The 22,495-nt window shown below is 39.1% G+C and overlaps 1 protein-coding gene across 2 annotated transcripts in view; it reads right to left on the bottom strand.

Moving 5' to 3' along the window:
• GALK2 (galactokinase 2) overlaps positions 1 to 22,495 on the bottom strand; it is a 46,175-nt gene that overhangs the window by 4,330 nt on the left and 19,350 nt on the right. For both annotated transcript variants that reach the window (XM_053988802.1, XM_053988803.1), the window contains exons 6-9: positions 18,270 to 18,368; positions 15,385 to 15,537; positions 10,331 to 10,541; positions 2,890 to 3,091 (exon numbers count right to left, since the gene is read on the bottom strand). In XM_053988802.1, the coding sequence (XP_053844777.1) occupies positions 2,890 to 3,091; positions 10,331 to 10,541; positions 15,385 to 15,537; positions 18,270 to 18,368 (665 nt within the window). The remainder of the gene's footprint in view (positions 1 to 2,889; positions 3,092 to 10,330; positions 10,542 to 15,384; positions 15,538 to 18,269; positions 18,369 to 22,495) is intronic.

Genomic DNA, 22,495 nt, shown 5'->3' with positions numbered 1-22,495 from the left:
TATACTGTGGGCTCTTCTGCTGGTAAATCAGAAATCTGATGTAACGTGGGCACACACATCACTTTTTTCCTTTACTATTAATATCTTGCTCCCGGGAACTGAAATGCTCCGATGAATTTTAATTTAATTTAGAAAAATCCTAACTGCTGCTTTCCTTTTGGTGCTGTGGCTGTGCTCCTGCCTGCCAGCCAGTGTCCCCCTGCCTGAGCTGGCTGGAGCTGTGTTGCCATGGAAGCACAGAGCTCAGCACAAATGGGGAACACAATTTCCATTCCCATGCTGAGCTTCCTGCTGCCAGAGGCTGTCACTGCCATCCTTGCAGCTCTACTGGAATGTGACACAGGTAACCCCAGGCTGCAGAGCACATCTGGCCAGGTTGTACCTGCTTGTTTTCCTCTGCACAGGGCAGGACAGTTTCCTCCCAGCTTTTCTGAGAACAGAATGGTTTCCTCAGGTCTGCCAAGTGCATTCATTGGATGCTACTGACTGAGGCAGCAGCTCTGGGCAGTTACTGTACCTAAAGCAATGCAGATGTTAATTTAAGGCTCCTGCCCTGCCAGTGGTGCCTCAGAACAGGCAGTGCCAATGCTTTGCAAAGGATCAAGACTTCATTGCCCAGGATCCTTGATAATTCAGTAGAGCTCAATTTCTGTTTTCAGCTGACCCTGGAGATGGTTCTCCCTTCTCACACACAGATCAGCAGTTCCCTTTGAGCAGCTGGGATAACGCTGGTGGAACTGCCCTGCTGAGTGACTGTCACAGCTTATTGTATGATGTGGTCACTGTGTGATACAATAAACTGATTGGGAGTTACACCCTGGACTGGGTCCCAAGAGAAGAATCAAAACTTGTTCTGCTCAGTTGCTATCAGTCTGCTTTGTGTTTTAGCACAAAACAGCACATGTATCCCACATGCAAAATAATCTGTCAGTGTCCAGAAGTCTTCCGTTCAGTTTTTAGGTTTGTAGCTTTCTGCCTCAGAGGCTATTCCATCTTGTCTGCAAAAGAAATCAGACACACCTAAATAATCATGTTTTGTACTCTATTGATTTACAAACCTGATAAATGGGTACTGCAACTTAAAAAATCCATGAGTGCAGAAGAAAATGCGTATGGTAAATTGCATGCTTGTAAAATTCATATTTTCATTCTAAGCCAGACTACTTTCTCAGTTAATAAAAAAAAAAAAAAAAAAACTGGTAAAGGTGGTAAGGTATTAATTATTTATTTTTTTTAACTTCAAATTGAAATGGTTTATTTTCTTCAAGACTGAAAATACGTAGAGGGAGGATGGGATATTTGCTTCTAAAAGACAGTGAAACAACATTTCTTGACTCAGGCCTGCAAACACTTGTGTCACCCCCCGTTTCCCTTCTGGCAGGGCAGTAATGCTCTGGCTTAGGGCAGTTTCCCAAACTAAGCACACCCTTCTCCAAGGAGAGAAAGGAACAATTAAGGGCACAAGTCATGAGGGTGGCATCACCAGGGAGCCATTATGGGACTGTGGGGAGCAGGTGGGACAGGGTGGCTGGAGCAGAGGGAGGGTTGGAGTAGAGGTGGGACAGCCCAGCTGGGCAACTGTTTATTTCCCACAGCCACTGTTAAAATGATCACCAACCACTAAATTCCCTCTATAGGCACTGAATTTAGATCACAGTTAGCATCAGGTGTCTGTCCTGTGATTAAAAATACCAGAAAAAGAGAAATTAAGAAGGACTGAAATGTGTACATTGTTTGATGCTGACCCTGTGGGAGGGATGAAATGCTATGTAGGGTGTGAGTACTAAGGGCTTGTTTTTACTTTGTGGATTAAAACACCATTGTACCAGATCTCATTGTCCCCTGTAGCTGAGCCATGGAAACAACAGCCTGATACCACAACAACCTGTGTGTGGGAGAAGAGAAGGGACAAAATGGCACTCTGGGAATGTGCTTTGGAATTGAGATTGTTTCCTCATGACCAAACTGAGTTAGGAAGGGATCACAGCTGAAAGATTAATGCTGAGGCAGAGATGGGGACTTAATGATATGTGGAAAGCTCAGACAACACAGAGAGAAGCACAGTGCCAACCCCTGTAACAGCACACTTATTTCTTAAACAGTGAAATGCTCTCCAAACTATCTGATACTCCAGATAACTTATTTTTTAATTGAAAAAAATGCAAATGGCATTTTACTACATTTCATTATAATTGCAAGACAAGCTAAGATTGTAGAACAGCTTGTTTATGCCCTGGAACTCCTGTGGCAGCAGTACTGAAATTGTTAAGAAACATGAAAAAGGTAGATTTAGGTTAGATATTGGAAAGAAATTATTTCATATGAGAGTTGTGAGGCACTGGAATAGGCTGCCCAGAGAAACTGTGGATGCCCCATCCCTGATAGTGTTCAAGGCCAGTTTGGATGGGGCTCTGAGCAGCCTGGTCTGGTGCAAGATGTCTCTGCCCATGGCAGGGGAGTTGGAACATGATGATCTTTAAGGTCCCTTCCAACCCAAATCATTCTATGGCACTATAATTCTAAAAAATAGAGAAAAAGTAACAGTTCAGACAGAACAAGTAAGATGATGTTTTAAGAAAACCACTTATGACTTCTTCTGCAACTTAAAAAAGAGTAGCCAGCAGTCTAACATAACACTTGTGACCATGAGTCAGTCCAAAAGCAAAATCTGTAATAAAGCCATAAACCGTAGCTTTCATCTGAAAGCATTACACAGATGTCAGCAGGGAAACAATTGACCGTGTAATGTCCCTGCAGGAGATTAATTTTGTAAGAAGAGACAAGAATACTTTCATTTTAAGATTGCAATAGCCAAGGATGTCATGTTTTCTCCTCAATTCAAACCGTATTCTCCATAGACGATTACTCTTCCTTGTGGTCAGAACTTACAGGCAGATGTCGACCAGGCGGTCCAGGTCAGGACAGCTGCACTCATACATCTCCCTGCAGCTGATATGGCTCTGCTTCATTAATTCTCCCAGCAGCTGGAGTGCGTTGGCAGGTGCTTCGCTGCAAATCTTCTGAAATTCCAGCACTCTGGCAGCCTCACTGTACACGTGTTTTGCACGCTGGTATAACTTAAAGGTGGAAACTACACAAAAAGAAAACTGCATTATTATTTACTACAAAAGCAACATACAAAAACATAACAGAATTGTGGGTTTTTAGCAATTTATCCTTTATATGAGAACTCTCTAGGCTGAGAGTCTTCTGCAAAAGTTCACCTACATCTTCTTTAAAAGCCCTAATAAAAAATAATGTTTAGAGGTTATCAAAATGCAATGTACACATCTTTTTTCATTTTGACAGCTTCATGCACATGCTCTGGTTATTTCCTGTGCCACTGGACAGGCTCAGTCTCTCCTCTTACTTTGCAGAGGCAAGGCAGAAGCTTAAGGGTTGGCACTGACAGCATTAGGGCATTAATCTAAAGCTTTCAGCTTTTCAAATAGCAGCAGAACAGAGGCAGAATAGCAGCAGAACACCTGGAGGGTCCCCAGTGCCCTGCAGGCAGCTGTCAGCCAGCACCTGCTGGCCCAGGGCCTTGTGTGTGGCTGCTCCAGGCCAAATCTGCAGCAATTATGGAACTGTGCAGATGGACCTTTGCTTGAAAGAAAACAACCACCAAACCACAAAAAACACCACCCAATTTTGTCTTTTTTTTTTTTTTTTCTCAACAATGCAGGCTCACTGTGACTGTAGTTAATACTGGATTAAAGGTACAGTGAAGAGAAGAGGTGCTTTCACTTTGGTTTTCAGGGTTTATTTTTGGTACAGGTACACTTTATTTTGGTACACTTGCCAAAGTGTTAGTGCTGCCTGTGTGGATGGGAAGAGATGCCAAGCCCAGACACATACTGATTAGTACTGACCTACTAATATCAAAGCCTAGTGCAAGGATTTTGCCTATTTTTTTTTTTTTCTATTGTGCCATAAAAAAGCACTTCTGCTGAGAAGGGTCAGGGGGTGTCCAAACCTGTGTGGCTGTCAGCATAGAGACCTCCATCAAGCCTGAATAATGGGGCATAAAAGGAAGGAGATGGCTGTGGTTAAAGACACCACACGCCACCCATATTTACAGGAGGTTTGGTTTGCAACTAATATCTCAGAATTGATCTGCTGTTCCCAAGCTGGTGCTGTAGTTCATTGTTTTCCTCTCCCAATATAGTTCTGTTTGCTTTAATACCATGGCTACTATTTAGGAAGTATTGTTCACCAGAAGCATGCATGACATAATTTAATTTATGACTAAATTGGTTTGTGTGAGCTGTTTGGGTGGTAAATATGAATGGACTTTAACTTCTATATGGAGCACCTACTGCACTGTTTCCTTATTTTAGCACAGCAAAGCCTTGCTAGAGCACGTCAAAACATCCTTCATCTTCTTTCTACATGTAAATTCTCCTTCAGAGTGAACTCTCTCTCTGAATTCAACTCCTGGTCTCTCTTGCTTTCTATAATGGCTGATAAAACACTCAAATAGAGGTAAAAGGAGAAGCAAGACCAGCCCTGTATTTAAAATAGAACTTGCTGTCTGACCCAGTCCCACAGAGTTCCTACTTGGCTGTTCTGTAGAAGACTTTCAAGTGATGGAACCACTTCTAACACTTTCAGTAATCTACATTTGCAAATACATGTAGAAATCTTCCTTGAGAGACTGGAAATAAAATTAGGTCTAGGATGAAGTGTCTCATGTTGTACACTCCAGGCAGCAACGCTTAGAGACTAAAACTTCATCAGCACCTCTATAATGCCTTTTCTTTTCTCCAGAGTATTTCACAACTGTAAAAGCTGAAAATAGTGCTGAGACACAAGTAGTCTAAAATGAGACAGAAACATTTAACATAGCAATGTTCTGCTACTGCTGATATTGCTTCTGCTCTTATTTATTTTGTAATTCAATACAGCGTGCTAGTGAGAAACTCTGTGCTGTTTATCTTGTGAACAGGCTTTCTGAAAGCATTTCAAACTAGGACAGAAATGAGAAAATTGAGTGCCTCCAGAACCATGGACTTGAGAGTATCACACAAGAAGAGATATTTTAGTTTCTGATTTTGTTGCTGCTGGAGTTAGTTGCACTGTGTTTTGCAAAATAGTGCCTCTATTTTTGAACGCTGAAGAAAGGCAGCTTGGCCTATTTTTAAGGATGGTTTCTCTTTAAATATTCTTTTCTTATGAGGCATTGTTTTAGAGCAAGGAGATTTCTAAATGTGCATTCGTTTAGGGAATATCTAAAGTTGCGTGAGAGATTGCCATAGCTCACACTCTCTTGTAAATCACCATCGAACAGTAGTAACCCAAAGAATGAACTGAAAACATGTCTGGTTTCAATTGTCAGGCCACAGACTTGCCAAAGGCTGTGATTGATTCGGAGACCACCCTTTGGTAGAGCAATGCTCTACTGGCCAGATTACCTTAAAATCTCTGGGGTTGTGTTGTGCTTGTCATGTTAGGAATTGGCAACCACAATGGGTGCTGGGCTCTGGCTGCCAGCCAGGGACCTGAGCTGTGTCCTGGGCAGTGCTGGCTCTGAGAGAGCCTCTTGGTGGAGGGGGGAATTTGCTACCTTGACACAGCTTCCTCTGGCTGGGAACACGCTCCTCCAGGCAGCAGAGAGTGGCTGTGTGTTATTTGCAGACTCCTTTGCAGCCGTTTACCAAATGAGTACTGGTTAAAGGCTGGGATCCTGGCATGAGCTATTAGTCTGTTATAGGCAGCATTTTATATCAAAAAAATTATGTTTGTGTTTAAAATTTTTTGTTATAGCTTGCTTTTCTTCTCAGGCAGTTTTCTTTTCAGGCATAATTATCTTCAGGACAGCAAACAGCTCGGTACTCTCTAAGCCTTATTCTAAAATAATGAAATGATTCACGTATTTTCAGCTTTCAACACTAAATGCCTCTGATAATACAGAAACCTTCTTCTATCTCTTCTGTTTGGATGGGCAGTCCAAACAAACCCTCTCTGCCTAACTGAAGATAGACTACATATGATATTTCTAAAAGTCACATCTATATTAGAATCTGTTTGCTACATCACAACTTGTATATTCGCTCCACAGATTTCCTAAGCCATACTCTGTCATGGTTAAAAGAAACAAAACCAGAGGGCCCACACCTGATTAGTTTATATCTGAGCCAAGGCTGGAGTGCTCTGAAAGAGGAAAAACTGAAGCCCTCAAAGAAACCCTTGCAGGATTGAACAGAACTGGGTTATATGGTCTTACCCTCTGTGGTGCCTAAAGGAGAGCATAAAAAGCAGTGTTAGGGAACTAATGCCAGATTCTTAAAAGCATGTGGATCCTTAAGTCTACTATAATGTATAGAATTAGGTAATTAATTAGACCAAAAATGTAAATATACTTTCCTAATCCACTCAACTACAGTAAAGGCCTGGTTTCTCCCACTTCAACTTACTTCCGAGTTCTCTGAGCTTTGCTCCTGCAGAGGATTTCTGTCAGGTCACCCATGAACAGGTAAATTCAGTTCACTTACAAACCACCAAATGCCCTTGAAAGAATAGTGCCATTTTCCAGGGCACTAATAGATTGCACTGCAGCAAGAACCTTCCAAGCTGCTGTGACCCAGCAGACTAATGTTAATGAAAGCTTGTATAAAATCCCTTAACAGACAAAAATCTGGGCTATTAGACCCAAATAATTGTGGGTTAACTAAATATAACAAAAATGTTTACTGTGGATTTTCAACTGTATGGTCATATTTTTAATTTTAGCTTTACAAAAATAGTGCAAACCTGTCCAGTCCATTTAAAGGAATTTTTTTCTGTATAAGTAAATGTTGTGGCTTCTCAGCAACTCCTGTTATTTGTTACAACTTCAGCTTCAGCAGATTCCTTTCTTTAGAGGCTTCCTGTACAATTCTATCTGACCTTTAGCTAAAGACCAACCTCTCCAGGCTATATATTTTTTTCTAGTTGCTTTGGCAGCTTCTAAAGATACATTTCACTGGAGATTAATGAGCTACACATGGCTGATAGGACTGTCAGAAATTTACAACCGGAAAAACTCACGGACACGCAGTTGTGTAGGGGACAGTTTCTAGCACCATTACTCACGTGGAATAGTACCCTTCTCTGTTAGGCATCCTGCTGATTGAACATGATGAGGGTGAAGGTTTCTGGCTCATAATGTATATGAGAAAATACTGCCAGATGGCTTTAATTTGAGCCAGATTGTGAACCCCCTACTTGAAGTGGGGAACAGTTACTCTACTGGGACTGCTCAAGTAACTGTTTGCAATCCAGCTTTCTGAAAATAAACCCGGGGACGAGTCATCACTGGATTCGGTGACACATTTAGCAGACACCTGTTTTGAGATTATGGTAACTACTGGTTTAAAGTGATTTTTCCTCCAGAGGAATGATGGCTTTACAAGGCTTTTGCAACTAACCTGGACGATTCAGTGTCTGTGCATAACCTGTGGCACACCCCAAAAGCCCCCATCCTCCAGGTGTGGGATCTGCCTGGAGCAGCCACATCTCTGTTTCTGTGGTATGTCCCAAAATTTCTCCATGACATGGATCAGGGCAAGGCTGAACTAGGCACCTGGACGCTTAAACTGGAAAGAGCTCTGAAGTCTGTCGGTTTGGAGGTATAACTTCTGATCATGCAGGGCATCTACTGATGCACAGAGAAAGCTTTTTGTACCCCAGAGCTGCCTGACAGAACACTCAAGACCTCCTCACCTACACCCATCAGTGCAGGGAGTGTGGAAACTGTTCCTGCACTCAGATCACCATCAACGGCCATGAATGGCTGTTCAAGCACCCCAGTGGAATTTGCAGCACAGATTTAGAATTCTCTTTCCAGGGGACAAATAGGAGTTAAACAGTCAAATCCACACAGCAAATGGATGGACTCCTCCCATGGCGTTTTCATACTCTGATCTAAATGTCAGAATTAGATTAATTTTTTATATGAAAAGGAAGAATGGGTTTAAAAAATTCCTCATTTAAGAAGAAAAAACATTTCATGGTTAAAGGAATACAATGTTTTACAGGAGAATATCCTTTTTGTGGTGAAGCTTATAAATACTTAATGTCCCACAATCACCACACACTATGTGTTCTGTGAAGCAGTCGAATCCAAGCCAAAATTATGGCACAGTGCACCTTAGAAAGTAATAAATATTATTTTTCTAGAGATGTTCAGAAGCCACAAGTGCAATCCATGTGTAAACATTTGCAAGGGAGCTTTAAACTCAGAATTTTGAATTGACCAAGGAACAACTGCAAGAAATTTAGAGAGGCTTTATACACCATCTGTACTTCTCCAAACGTGGGGAACAAATGGGCTGTACAGTGGGGAACTGCAGAAATCCTTGAATACTTGCTCTAAAAGGGATGCAGAGTTGCTGTGGGCTTCCAGACCTGGGCTGGGACTTGACCAAAGCCAGTCCATAGAATGTTCCTTTGAGATGCAGAGTTTTTATCTGCTCATCCTTACACACTGATAAAACTTTATGCAAGTATACAGTACTGTCACTGAAGGAGTAGAGGAGGGGAAGCTGGACTTAAGGCTAAATTAGTATGTACAGAGCACTTTTAGATCCTTAAACATGAGACTGCCAATATAAAACAGTATTTGTAACGATCCCTGGGCATGAAAAGATCCCCTGAATGTTATGGTTTGTTCCTCATGTTGAACAAAGAAATTCAACAACACTCTGAAATCCTCTGAAGAGGTTATTTGACAGTATGCTTTCTCTCTCACATGAAGAAGCCAGGCATTGTCATTAAAATAGAGTGGGAAAGTAGAGGGGAAGTAAGAAAAATGTTTTCTTCAAACAGCCTCTGGTGTTCCAAAGCCAACATAATGCGTAATCTGTATAGTGTGTAACAAACCCAGCAGATTTAGATTCTTTCTAGGTCTGTCTTATTTCTTCTACATGTTTTACAGAAATTTGTTACTTAATTTTTCTATTGTGCATGCAAAAAGGCTTTCAGCATAATCCTTTTTAATTTGTCTTATCAAATGAAATCACGGTCATGCAAGTTTTAAGAGATTCTGTTCAGCAAACATCTGCAAATGGTATTCAGAGCTACAGTATAAAATTTCTTTTGAGTTTCTTCTGTGGCTTCTATGTCTAAATTTTTCATCTAGACTTTGTTTTTTGAAAAAAAAATCAAGATAACCTGTATAAGCAACTCAATTTTGCAGAACTGCAGAATTTTGTTTTATAAACCAGGTATGAGTATAAACATCTGTAAGTTAATAGTCTTGCATTGCTTCATGAAGGGGAGAGTGCAGGGACTGTGTAAGATTTACAACCTTGCAGTTTCCCAGGAAAATGCTGCAGAGTGCAGGTACATGGTTCATATATTCCTCATGAACAGACAGTACAAAGTTATCAAAAATTTCTATGGAGACAAAGAGCTGGTTTAAGATATCTTATTCCATCCTGGTATCTTCTGGCAGTTTAATTAGACAATAAGATAGTCTCATACTGTCTGGTACCACTGGGGTGCAAAACAGGTTGAAGATTCAGGACCTGGTTAATATATTAAATTTACAATCACTCCAGATGAACAGATTATTTTAGTAAGTGTCAGTATAGATAGGTATGTTACAGATCTATGTACATCCAATGTACACATTCCTGAAAGCAGTCTTGGGAAGGACTGATAAGGATGTAATTTGGCTCCAAAAGAATACAGGTATTAATGCTACCGAATGGAAACAAGGAAGAAGGATTCTGTGTATTTCTTACAGAAAGATTCTGATCTCTATTGGAAACCTGTTATGAAAGCAAAACAATTATTTCATAAATTCTCTATTATTTGGTGTTATTAGCAACCCTACTGTATGAATCCAGGATACATTTCATGTGTGACAATGCTCATGACTGTGTGGTATAAGCCTAAACAATAATACATGGGAAACACTTTATATAGTACATATTTCATCTCCACCAACATCTTCCTAAAAGAAAAAGAAATAATAATAGTGACATAAACTTTCTCAGGAAAGACTGAGACTTGCTGCCCAGTGCTTGTTTTAGGAAGTGATCATGTATTTATCAGTTAAGAACAGAAGCACAAGCCCTTCTGTGCTGGTCTTAAACACCAGTTAAGTGATCTGCTATTTTCATCATTTTAGAAACAGTTCAATCAAAATCAAAGTTTGCTCTATTTTAAGTTAAAAGTTAGAATGAAAATATCAATTGATGATGATATCAATTCTTTCACTTCCCAACCAAGATTCCAGCCAAGTATTCTGGCAAGACTTCCACTTGCACTACTTATTAATGCATAATATTTTTATATAATACAAACATTGTACAGTAAACCCCACCATTTCATATATGCTCACCATCTTGCATGTTTTGACTAAGGATCTGTGAGTGGAGCTCCTCCAGGCTAATTCCCAGGCATTTACAAATTTCCTCTGCGCTGTAAGGCTCAGGATGTAATACCTCCTCGACAATGGTCAGCATTTCCTCTAGGCTAACTCCTAGCTTGGTTTGCACATCATGGAGTCTCAACATTTTTCTCCACTCCAAGCCTTTTGACTTTGAGAGAAGCTGAAAAAAAAAAAAAAAAAAAAGAAACAGAAAATATTGTGCTTTCCTGTTTAAAACTATCAGTTGTCTGTAAGTATCTTTAAGGCCCATTTTCTCTTTTCACTTCTTAATTGAGAACCATCAGAACCTACTTTCTATCAGTAGAGAGCAGTCAATACTTATATTTATTATTAATGGTCTGTGAATGACAGGTATTCTTCCCTCAAATCACATACTGTCCGTAAAAGCCCTGCTGGCATTATTTGTGTGACATCAGATCAGTGATTTATCCTCTTCCATGGACTTTGTTACTTCAAGTACTTACTAACCTTTTACAATCCGATCTGGACAACTGTTTATACAAGTGCTATGATGTTGTAGCAGTAAAAGTCCTTAAAAAGTTTATTTCCATACTATTAGTATTTGCTCTAACATTTCAGTTTGACATTACCAATACGCTCCTGGAATTTACTGATGAACATTTGAAGTTGTCATTACACCCTTTTCTCATAATAGCCTTAAAAATATGAAAGTGGTCATAAGATTTATGGGGAGAATAACCATTACCTGTGTCAGTCTCTGGAGTTTTAAATAAAATTTAAGTACCTTCTTTAACATCCAATTTAAAGGAACTTTTGAGCCTTTACGGGAATGGTGCAATGTTGGTCTGAATCTGTTCCATTTCTACATGATTGCTGTGGTATTCATTAGTTATAGATGGATCTGCTTTCCTCACTCCTGGCAATGATACCATGCTTTGTGTATCTTTGTGATGTTTTGGCAGTTGACAGTCGTTACTACAACACACCAGAGTCCTGAAAGACAGAATTTCCAACAGGCTTTTCTCTGGAAGGTTGAAATTTTTGTTGATGCTCCCATGTGTCTAATGAAAATGGTAAAACAGCTTTCCTCATAAGGTGAAATATTTTGATGTTATGAATTATAGAAGAATAGTCAGTGGTCATTGACATAGCACCTGTAATTTCAACAGATTACAAAGTAAAACAAAGATTAGCCGGTACACAGCAATGTCATTTTACTGTGTTCATAGGCACATGGTGTATGTCCAGTGCTGCACCATTTCAATTGAGTTTAAAACTTCTAGATCAAGCTGTATGTCTGGAAAGAGTTTAAAACAGTACAGAAAGATCAGGGAACGAAATCCTCTTTCTGTATAAATCAGCATTCAAACCTTTTATGAACAAGGCCAAGATTTCACCCAGTGTGTTTTATTCTTGTCAATAAGCACTGGTTTGGACTGAGATTGGTTTGAAATCATTTGTCTTGATTCAGCTAAGCCATTTAATTTTCTGGTTAAAAAAGTCATATACATATCTGAAAAGTATTTGCTTTGTTTTGTGCAAAGTTACAGCATGAACTTTAAGCAGATCTGCTGCCCAGCTATCTGGTGTAGATTCTTACTATCCCCCAACAGCGCTTTTTTTGCAGGGGCTCTTCCAGTTTTGCTTTATTGCAGTATCTAAAAATTAACTACTTTTGGTGCCATCTAGTGACTTGCTGAGATTTATGTGAGGCTCAGCAGAGACAAACAAACAAAATCCTAATCATATAACTTTGTTTCTATTTAAAACACAATTTTATATGTTCAGTGGTAGAGAAAGAAACAGAACTGTTTAGTGCCTAATGCAGAAATCAGTGTGAGACAATTTTTTCTGTAAAAGACTGGTTAAGTCACTTCAGGCCTCCTTTTTAAAGGCTCTGAGTACCTAGAACTCTATAGCCTTTATGTAATTTCTATTTTAGCTTACTTACTGGTAAGTTACAATAAAAATTACTGTTTCATTTCACTTAAATATGTTGTATGTTGGTGCATATAGATCTTCTTCAAGGTGCTAAATGAATGGAAATTATTTTCCTCTTGCTTTAATCCCAATATTCAGCATCCCCTGGACTTTATTATAAGAAGTTAAGTAGAATTTACAAACAATAATATTCTATAAGGCAACAAAATTTTTTCTACTTCCTTTTTTAATAAATAATCCCCTGCAGAAATATGCCACATGCATCGTCACATCTGTTCCCCTTTCTTCAAGGGAGATGCTGTATTTCAGGCAAGCCAAATACACTGGGGTTTTACAGGTCAAATGTTCCAAATGGAAACTGACCCCATTGGGCCAGTGGGCACGGCTTTGCTGGAAAGGTCTATCCTGCTTATAGCAAAGTTTTCATTCTAACAGCACTGGGAAAAATATTATGGCAAACAGAAATGTTTTTTGAGAACAGTCTAGTTGCAGCAGCTCGAATTGTAACGGACATGGTACAGAGATGGGAAAAAAAATTCCATCTCTTTAACGTACAAAAACTAATCCCAATACTTCTCCCACAGCTGGATATTTTCTTGATGATCTCTGACTAAATTGATTAAAGATATGGACATTAAGCAGCTCTTAACTGCCAGGATATAGAATCTTTGGGCTTTGTTGTTCTTTATTGTTCAACATAGGCATACTGGAGAACTGTAAGTAACCGAGAGGAAAACATACTTGGTAAATGATGGAGCAAATACAAGAAAGTCAGACTAGGAGTAAGTCCAGGAATACTTTTATAGCAGCATCACTTCCTTACACATAACATTTCTATAATGGCATCTGAGCACTGTGCCCAGGAGCTGATGGTGGCTCTGCAGCTGCAGACACTGCTGGCCCCACACCACACTGAGGGTGAGGCAGGGGGAGCGCGGTGTCCCCAGCCCCGCTCTTGCCAGCCGGGGGGAGCTCGGAGTGGGAGGGACAGGTCAGCTCCCTGCGGAACCGCGAGTGCTCTGAGAACAGAAACGGCTTTAAACTGGAAACTCACTGTGACAGAGCGCAGGAGAGCACTCAGAGGCTGCTAAAGAATAGAGAAAGGCAAAGAGAAAGGCAAAAGAATGATTCTCTAGAGGAAAGGGAAAGAAACAGAATCTAAGAAAGATAATTTATCAGGATGATCAAGAATTCGCTGTAGGACAGACCGATAGCAAAATGTTCTACACTAATGCTAGTAGGGATATGTTGTGTTGGCATCTTTACCTACACAATAAAGTAGTATGAAATTTTAGAATTACCTAAAGCAGAAAAGGGGGAAAAAAGCCTATCCTAAGGCACTTACAATGAGAATTTCTTATAAAGCATTATTGCAAGCCCCAGCATGTTAGTTCATAGTTCCATTAGCTTAATAGTGCTTAAAAGACTTCCCTGTTTCTACTTACATACCTGCCCTCCTTCACCCCACTGTGACCTCTTCCTAAAGACAGTCTTTTCCTGGCTCAATGTATTTTTATAGTGTGTGCAGCTTTCCATCTGGGTAGCATATGTTTAAAAACAGACAGGTGTATGTTGTTAGTCTCTTTACAATCGAGCATCTGCTAAAAGTACATTTTTAGAGATTGCATCATAGCTAACAGGAATGCAAAAGAAAAGATGTTTCCTTACTACCTTTTCAGTATACTGTACAGGACTAATACTTTAAAGCAATTTAGAAAACTGTGATTCAATTCACAAAGTCTGGAATATGGAACTTTAACTTCAAAAGCCCTCACAGCTTAATGCACTCATTGTACAGTGCCTTTTAGAATGGATTATCTGTGAAGGCTCTCTATTCCTTATGCAAAAAAAAAAAAGAATTTACAAAAGAAGCTCCTCTTAAAAACATATATTTTGTCAATTAGCAATCCCAAATTAGAGATGTATCAGTTATAGCCAACAAATAATGGCTTAATGGCTTAAAAATCTTCTTATTAACTTCAGTGAGAACAGGTCATTGGTGCTATTTTTTTACCATGTCTTAGATACAACTGAAATGCAACTATTCCTTTTGTACTTGAGTTTAAAGCCCGTTTAAAAAGTCGTCTGAAGTCTAGCTTCCTTCCTCAAAAAATATCTCAGCACATTATTTTATAATACATTTTGTCAGTGTCTGATCAGATCCTCAACTATTTTTTAGCACTAATTAAAACTTGTAAAAAATTATTTTTTAATGGAATCATGATGCTAACAGATGTTCAAAGTACTTTTGAATATTGATCAGATATTTGTCTAATATTTGTTCTGTGGCAAGGAGTTCCACATTGCAGTTTTCAAAGCTTTCTTCTACACTTTGTGACTCACATTCTGTTCTTTCCCACAGCACCCTATGTTGGGTACAACTGCAGTGAATCTTTATGCTTACTCCTAATTTACTCTTATCAAAGAAAAATGTACTGTCTTCCCAAAAAGAACTCAAACCCTACATCTACACACTCCTGAACGTACAAAATCCAGTATTAAAGCAGAACTTAGATTTCCCCTGTTCAATTTCCATACATCTTAGAGATAATTTCAAGCTGTAAACTGGAAGTACACCCTAAATGTTGGGGTTTCATTCAAGCCTGTTTTTAAACTTTACACTGAGATACATGCTGCTATTCAGTATTTCTAATATTACTTCCAGGGCTTCAACTACTAGCTTGGATGCTCTCTAAATCCTAGAAAATACACCTCTATTGCCATATATACATATAAACATGTCACCATACTGGTTGCTTTCCATTATTTGTCATTATTCAGCTTTAAGTAGAAACTGGGAACTATTAACTGGGAATATTTTTCCTGAAAAATAGACTTACTTCCTCCACTGAAATATAATAAAAAAATAAATTTAATAGAACTAAATCACATAATCTTCTATATAAGGACACAGTCCTTGCACTTCCATTAAGCTCAGCAGGAGTTCTGTTCCTGCATATGGGAATGTCTGGTTCTGGAAAGAAAAATTATACTAAGAGTAGCACCTAGCCAGGTGTTAAAGACACAACTGCTCAGAAGTGGAAAAAAAGCACATATTTAGATGAAGGTTTCATTAGAGTTTGACATAAGCCATGTGTTACCTTTGTAGCCAGCCGACACTCCATTACCCTAATATTGTAATGAGAAGTTGCTGCTTTATTCATTTCAACACAACTGTTAGCAATAACAAACGTTGCTCCACTTGGAAGTCTAACATCAGTTGCCCTCAGTGGACTGAACTCTATCAACTTGGCCTATTGAAAGAAAAATGAATGGTTAGTTTTAATTTACTACTAGCTAACGGTGCACTTAGTTCTATAAATCAAATGCAAATTTGCATGTTTTTTCTCTTGAAAATCCAGGCACAGTTAAGGAAAGAAAACTGACATGAAACAGCAAGAAGAGAGGTTTAACCTCATTGGTCAAGTTACACATACATTTCAAACCCTTCCCTGTAGCTGGATTTTAAAATGTTTCCATTAAGTCTTTTGGGTTTTTTACAGAACCCCACCCAAACTATTTTTCTTGCCTGTTTAAGACAACAGTTTCACTTTGATCTGCAGAGAAGTACCAGGCCTGGCCAAAGCTAATGTGCATGCCACTAGAAACAAGGGGCTTTGCATTCCCTGCCCCTTCATCAATGTCCATCTCTCCCTCAGTCTTCTCATTTTGCACTACAGCGAGATTAGTACCCGAGGTACAGTATGGTACCAACATTTTAGGACTGATTTGAGGCAGTGATCATGGTACATACAGGCAATCAAACCAAGAAATGAAATAAAACTATGTGTAAGAATGTAGTTACTGTTTCCTCCTTTCTGACATAAGAGACTGCCTTGCCTCACACATGCTTACACAAGCTGCGTAAGATGTTCCCAACATTTGTGACCTTTTCATGGAATAAGTTAGGCATCCATTAATTAAATAATTCAGGATGTAATGTAATCAAGAGATTAAATTCACATCTGGTTTTTCACTGGGGTAAGTTGTAAATCATGTGCCCTGTTTTGGCTTCTTAGAATAGACTGTAACTGTGTAAGCAGGGACATCTTACTGGTTTTGGCATTGTTCACCCCCAGAGAGTCCCTTGAGCAGCTAGAGTGCTAAATAAACAATGACAAATCTGCTTGTACATTATGTACAACATATGTGTTACTCCCTGCCATTGAGATTCTGGACCCCATCACAGAATTACTATCAAGACAGATAGACTTGCTTACATTTAAATATACCCTTTAAGATCTGCTGCACTAGACCAGAATATATCACTAAGCTGGTCTAGTGTCCTGATTCTGACAGTAGCCATAAGTGGCTATTTAGGGGGAATATAAAAATAGAACATATACAAAGCAATCTTTTCTAGGGGTATGTTTTTCCAGATTCCCATAAGCAAAGATTACTTACACTGGAAGAAATATCTGACTTACACTGGAAGAAATATCTGACTATTAAATAGCTACATATAGTTTAACACTCTCTTAGTGTATCCACAAAAGTCTTTTTTGAATCCTTTCAAAACTTTTGCCTTCCACAATGTACGGTATTTCTCAATTTAACAATGAATGTTTTGGAAAAAAACTGAAACTTCCTTGTTTGTTTTTAACAAGCTGCTTGCTAATGTCATTGTGTTTCTATTAATTCTTCAGTTATGAAAAACATTGAGTCCTCCATTTACCTTCTCTTTACTTGTTTAGGGAATTTACAAACTTCAAAGTATCACCCCCAAAGCTTCTTCTTTTCCAAGCTGAAAAGTTTTTAATTGTTCAGTCAATGCACATATTCTAAAAAATAACTTTGATAAACCTCAGTGTCCTTTACTGTACTTTTCTTGGTTTTGTAAGATGGGAGGCTAAAGCTGCATTCAGCTGCAAGTACACTGAAGCAAGGATATTTTCTGGTTTGTTCACAATTCTTTTCTCATCCGTTCTAACGTTTTCTTTGTGTTTTTGGTTGCCACTGCTATATATCAGAAAAGCTTCCACTTACAAAATCATCTCTGTGTATGGCAGGAAAATATGCTACTTCCTTCTTTCATTATTCATGTCAATGTGTTTTTACTACTAATAGTAAAAACATGAAGGAAAGGTGTAGAGCAGGTGCAGGTGATGTGAAATTGAAAATATGTGTGTCTCATGATGGCATTAAATGTTTGGTGTAATTCTAGGAAATAGGTTTTTTTTTCTGTGTAAGCCCATCCAAGACATGTCATTAAAGAACAAAAGCTGTAGAGATACAATCCCACAATCATAAGGAAAGTAAAGGTTGTTATGAAACACTACATTAATTCCAATAAAAGTATTTTGACAGGTCTGAGGTTTGAACAGTTGCAGTCCTGTGCACCTTCTGGGACAGCAGATGAACCTCACTGTAAATTCCACTGCAAGCACTCATGCATAACTTGGCAGGTCCTGTTTATCACAGCTAGTTCACCTTCTGTCACCACGTTTAAGACTGCTAAATGCCTTCTACATCAAAATCCAGCCACAGAATTGTCTGGAATTAGCAAAACTGGTGAAAAAAAAAAGTCTCCATTGTCTTTGTAACTGAACCTGGCAAAACTTCCTAGAACTGTTTGGTTATAAGAAGTTTCAAGAAAGCATTTTTGTAATAATTATCCCATTTGCACTGAATACAAGGCATGCCTACCATTCAGATTTCATTATATGGGAAACATTCTAAGTTCAGCATGAATTAGCCAAATAGTGGAACCTGGTGCTCTTCTAGAGTACATCTTTTCCCACATCTTTTCCTCCCTCCTTGCCATTTCTGATTTTCCTCATCATATTCATTCAAACTTGTCATACTCGATTCTACCCAAGTTTGTAAGTTTAATTCCTGATTCATTTGTATACCAATGGTACTTTTACTGCTTATTAGGGTATTCTAGTTTCTAGTCTAGTCTTTCTTCTAGATACTAATGAAGGTATTTTTTTGCTTACATAAATTAATATTACATTGTTAGTTTAGATTACAAAGTTACACATACAGTTCCTTCTTCTGCCAGAAAAGAGATTGACTGGTCCATTCCTCCACCTTCTGTGCCAATATAACGTTCGCTCTTTGTGCAAATTTCTGCGAGTTCCACCTGGAAAAATATTAACATGTGAACCTTCAGCCACAGTTAAGAATGATACTTTTATTCTGTTTACATATTAATTAGTGAGAAAACAAAGGAAACAATGTCAGAGTTCTGAAACTATTATCTCTTACAAGTCAAATAACATAAGCTGCTATCAACTAGGATGCCATATAGCCCCTTTTCCCTTTTGTTCTGAAGCAAAAAAGAACCAACTACTCAGCCTCCAGAGGACCCACCAAATGCTTTTCAGAGTATCTGTTTAGACACTTAACTCTTGTAGCTGTCTTCCTCCCACCTTCCTTGTGCACTTCAAATCCTTCCATCCCAATAGCCAATGTTTTGTTGATTTAATTAGATTAATCCATCTACATGTGAATCTCAGCTTAGCAAAAAATTGCAAGTTAGTACTCCATATTGTTTTAGTGTACTGACTCCATAATCAGAGATTACTCCAAAACTGTTTCTCACTGCAGATATTTAAGTCAGTGATGCTTGTTGTGTCTCCTTGAGATACTGTACTATGCTTATCTGAACTAATTCATAACTATATGTGATCTGCATTCCTTTGTGACATTTTAGGCATATCTTTGTGCATTCTAATACCTGCAGGTCAGAGGATACTATGGGAAGGTGGAATATCAATGTTGTAACTGTCAAAAATAATAATTAACAGTAAAGCTTTCAGCTATCAGGCTAAGTCAAAACAAAACACAAGAGAAACCTTGGAAAATGGTCAAAGAATAGAGTAGTCAAAAAGAAGTGGGTTAAAAGGAAAGCATTTATGTCCATCTATTATGACCTCTACCAGTTTGTTTTTCTAAGCACAAGGTAATCACAAGGAAGATGGGAAAAGAACTTTAGAAAAGCCACAGGCCGTTTTCCAGTGGCAAAGTCAGATTCAGATTCCACAGTAAGGATGCAGCATTACAGGACTGAAAAAAGCTAAGCAGCAAGACAGGGACACTAGCCAGCACACAGCTGTAAAAGGCAGCAGATAGAGGCAGTAAATCACGATGCTGAGAGAGGTATGTGCAGGGTGCCTGCCTGCTTGCTTGCTCAAGTCCTCTAATGGCCCCACTGACACAGCTGTAAAATTGGTGCTTAGATGAATGTAATCAGGCTGAACTGTTTGCAAATGCACTAACAACCAATTTACTCAGCTCCCAATGCAGTTATGGCCAATAAGCCTTAGGCTGATAAGTAGAAGTTATCAAAATAACATTAACAAAGTTACTCTAAAACTATGCAGAGTGGATCTCTTTGAATCAAACATAGTAAACGACCTCTCAGAAGAAAAAGACCATTAACGAAGGAACATTGAAAGTACAATCAGTAAAAATACTCTACTTTTTGGCACTGCCTTTATGTGTTTTAAAGATGAGCTGAAACAATGTTTCTTTTATTTATCTTGAGAAACTATAGAAACTTCATGCATTGTGGTGCTCTTTCTTTTTAACAAAACCCATTTCCCAGGTTCATGAAAATTCATTTTTCCTTCCTGTCCCATGTTCACTCAAGTCCCATTCCCAGTCTGAACCTCAGATCCCTTCATCCCATCAATGAAAGTTTAACATCTATTTACCACATCTCCCTGCTCCACTATGAGCTGAAAATAATTCTGAATTAAATGTTAATCAAGGCAATTATGTTTTTTCCCATTTAATGGTTAAATACTCAGCAACAGCTCCACAGAAAATAACCAACCTCCACACACAGCAGTCTCTAGATGCTCACTCCTTTCTGCATATGAAGGTGTGCCTTTTTAAAAAAAAATGTTGCTGTGACCTGGAAATACCTGCATGTTTCAGCCAGTTCTGCTGAACCTGCCTTTTGTCTCTCTGAGAACACAGCAATACCACATCCCTAATTTTTGTTGCCACCAGCAGGAGCTTCCAGACTGGAGCTTATGAGTATTACTCACTGTGTGAGAAGACCACGCTGGCAGACAGGTCATGCACTCTCAAGTAAGTAGGAGTGTGTCTGTGCAAACCTGGCCTGAAGTACAGCTCCTGAGGTACTCCCAACATAACTTCTGCTCTTGGGCACAGCTGCCTCAGCTATTACTTCATCTGCAACTGCCAGATAAAGCTTGGCAAAGTCAGAAATTAGGCATTTCACTCTTAGTCTGGCTGCATCTCTATCTCCACATACACATCAGCTACCACTTGACTGCCTAAATTGTTTAGACTTTATGAGCCTAGGCTTATTAAACGAGTATCAGGAGAAGTCTTGCAGAGGAGGAATGTTAACAATTAGGCCAGTGCCACTCCCCTGTCCCTTTACAAGGTCTGGTGAACTGTGCCTGGTTGAGCGCCGGGCCTCGCTCGGTCCCGGCTCTCCAGCTGTCCAGCTGCGTATGCCGGGCAAGCAGCGCTGCTCCAGCTTGAGCAACTTCTGTTTTGAAACTTAGCAAGGATTGGCAGGACCACCAAGTAGTAACTGGCAAGGGTTGCAAAGAACCCTCTCCACAAGACAGCCCAAGGCATCCCTGAAATATTATTTGGTTTCTAATTTAAACGGGCCCTTGCTGACACAGGCTGGCTTTAATACTAGGATGAGAAGCATGTGAATGGAGAGGAAATTGTCATCTGTGTGGAGAGCAGTTTCTACTTACTATTGAGACAAATGGGCAAATGTTTGCCTTTTTGCTAAAATGAGTGAAAGGGCAAAGTTTCATTGGAAACTAATGTGAAGATTAAACTGGAGAGCCTTGTGTACATATTTGATACTTGGAAAAGGACGGTCATATGACTGAAACAGTGAACTGAATTTCAGGAGGTCTGGGCTCAATTTCTAGCTCCACATTAAGTTTCTTGTGAGTCAGGGAAAGTCTCTCTAATTCATCACGGCTCCATTTGCTCAGTAAAATGAGGAGTATCTTCCCCCTCATTCTAATTAGTAATTGCTACTTGGGATTCTTGCATGATAATGCTATAAATATGTGTGACTTCATTACTAGAAAGTGAAAAAATCCCCATTTTACTACACAAGTTCTTAGAGTTTAGGCTTCCATGGAAAATATCTCTAAGGAAAAAAGTCTGTGAGAACCATGTAATAAAAGGAAATAGCTTTTGCCTATTTCAGAGCAATGCCTTGTTTCCATTCAACTTGCAACACCCAGAAGCTCTTTAGGGCACGGGCTGTTTGGATCATCTGCTATTTGTATCTTTTCAGTGCATATCTAACCTGTAAAAATACAGAGCTTCTCAGATCCCAGATTTCATTGCACAACTTGGCAACATCTCACATGTCTGCCTGAACAATACCTGGGCACGGAACTTCTGGATGCCCTGCAGTTCCTGCAGAGAAGTAACTCGGAGCATTTTCACGGTCACCTTTAGGGGAACTGCACCCAGGCTGCACCACAGCATCACCTGTCAGGCTGGTAGGTTAGATGGGGCCTGACACTCCTTGGTAGAGTTCCAGATACAATTGTTACGTGCATAAAATAAACAGTGTTAGCCTATTGAGTTCTGCAGAAGTCCTAGAACAGGCTTTGTCACTGAACTCGGTGAAGGCAGGTATTTGTTCCTCATGAGGCACCATGAGAAATATAGAGAATGAATAAACCCCATATGCACATAGACTCTACTTGCATCCCACACATTCTGATTCATATGATAGACCACTTTGAGCCAGACACAAAACATAGCTTGTTCTATGCACTCAAGGTTCATTAGCATGCTTTTCCATCCCTAAAACAGTATCTCAAAAATACTAGTAAATCACAATTTAAATTTTCATAGAATTTTACATAGTTTGCTTTAAAAGCATTCATATAAGGCTGCTGTTATCTTCAACTTAGAGACAGACAGATACTTACAAGATTTGTGAATCAGTCACAATGTGAATCAGTCACAAAGCTAAATTGAGAATTCAAAAACCTCAAAAACTTTTAATCAGGATAAAAATATAGACTATATGTAGATAAAAGCAGCCTCTGTGGATCAAACCAATACCACTTCTAGTCCTGTATCTTGTAACTGAAAGTGGGCTTTTAGTATGGACCGAAGGCCAAGTAGAGTTCTTATTTCCCCAGGACTTTATATTTTGATCGGGAGCTCCTTAGCCTGAATGTCAGTTCTGCACTTTTAGGTACCAACTTATATGAATATATATATATTCTTATATGT

This window comes from Vidua macroura, chromosome 12 (genome assembly GCF_024509145.1).
Source record: "Vidua macroura isolate BioBank_ID:100142 chromosome 12, ASM2450914v1, whole genome shotgun sequence".
NCBI lineage: Eukaryota > Metazoa > Chordata > Aves > Passeriformes > Viduidae > Vidua > Vidua macroura.
This window is presented reverse-complemented; position numbering and strand designations above follow the sequence as displayed.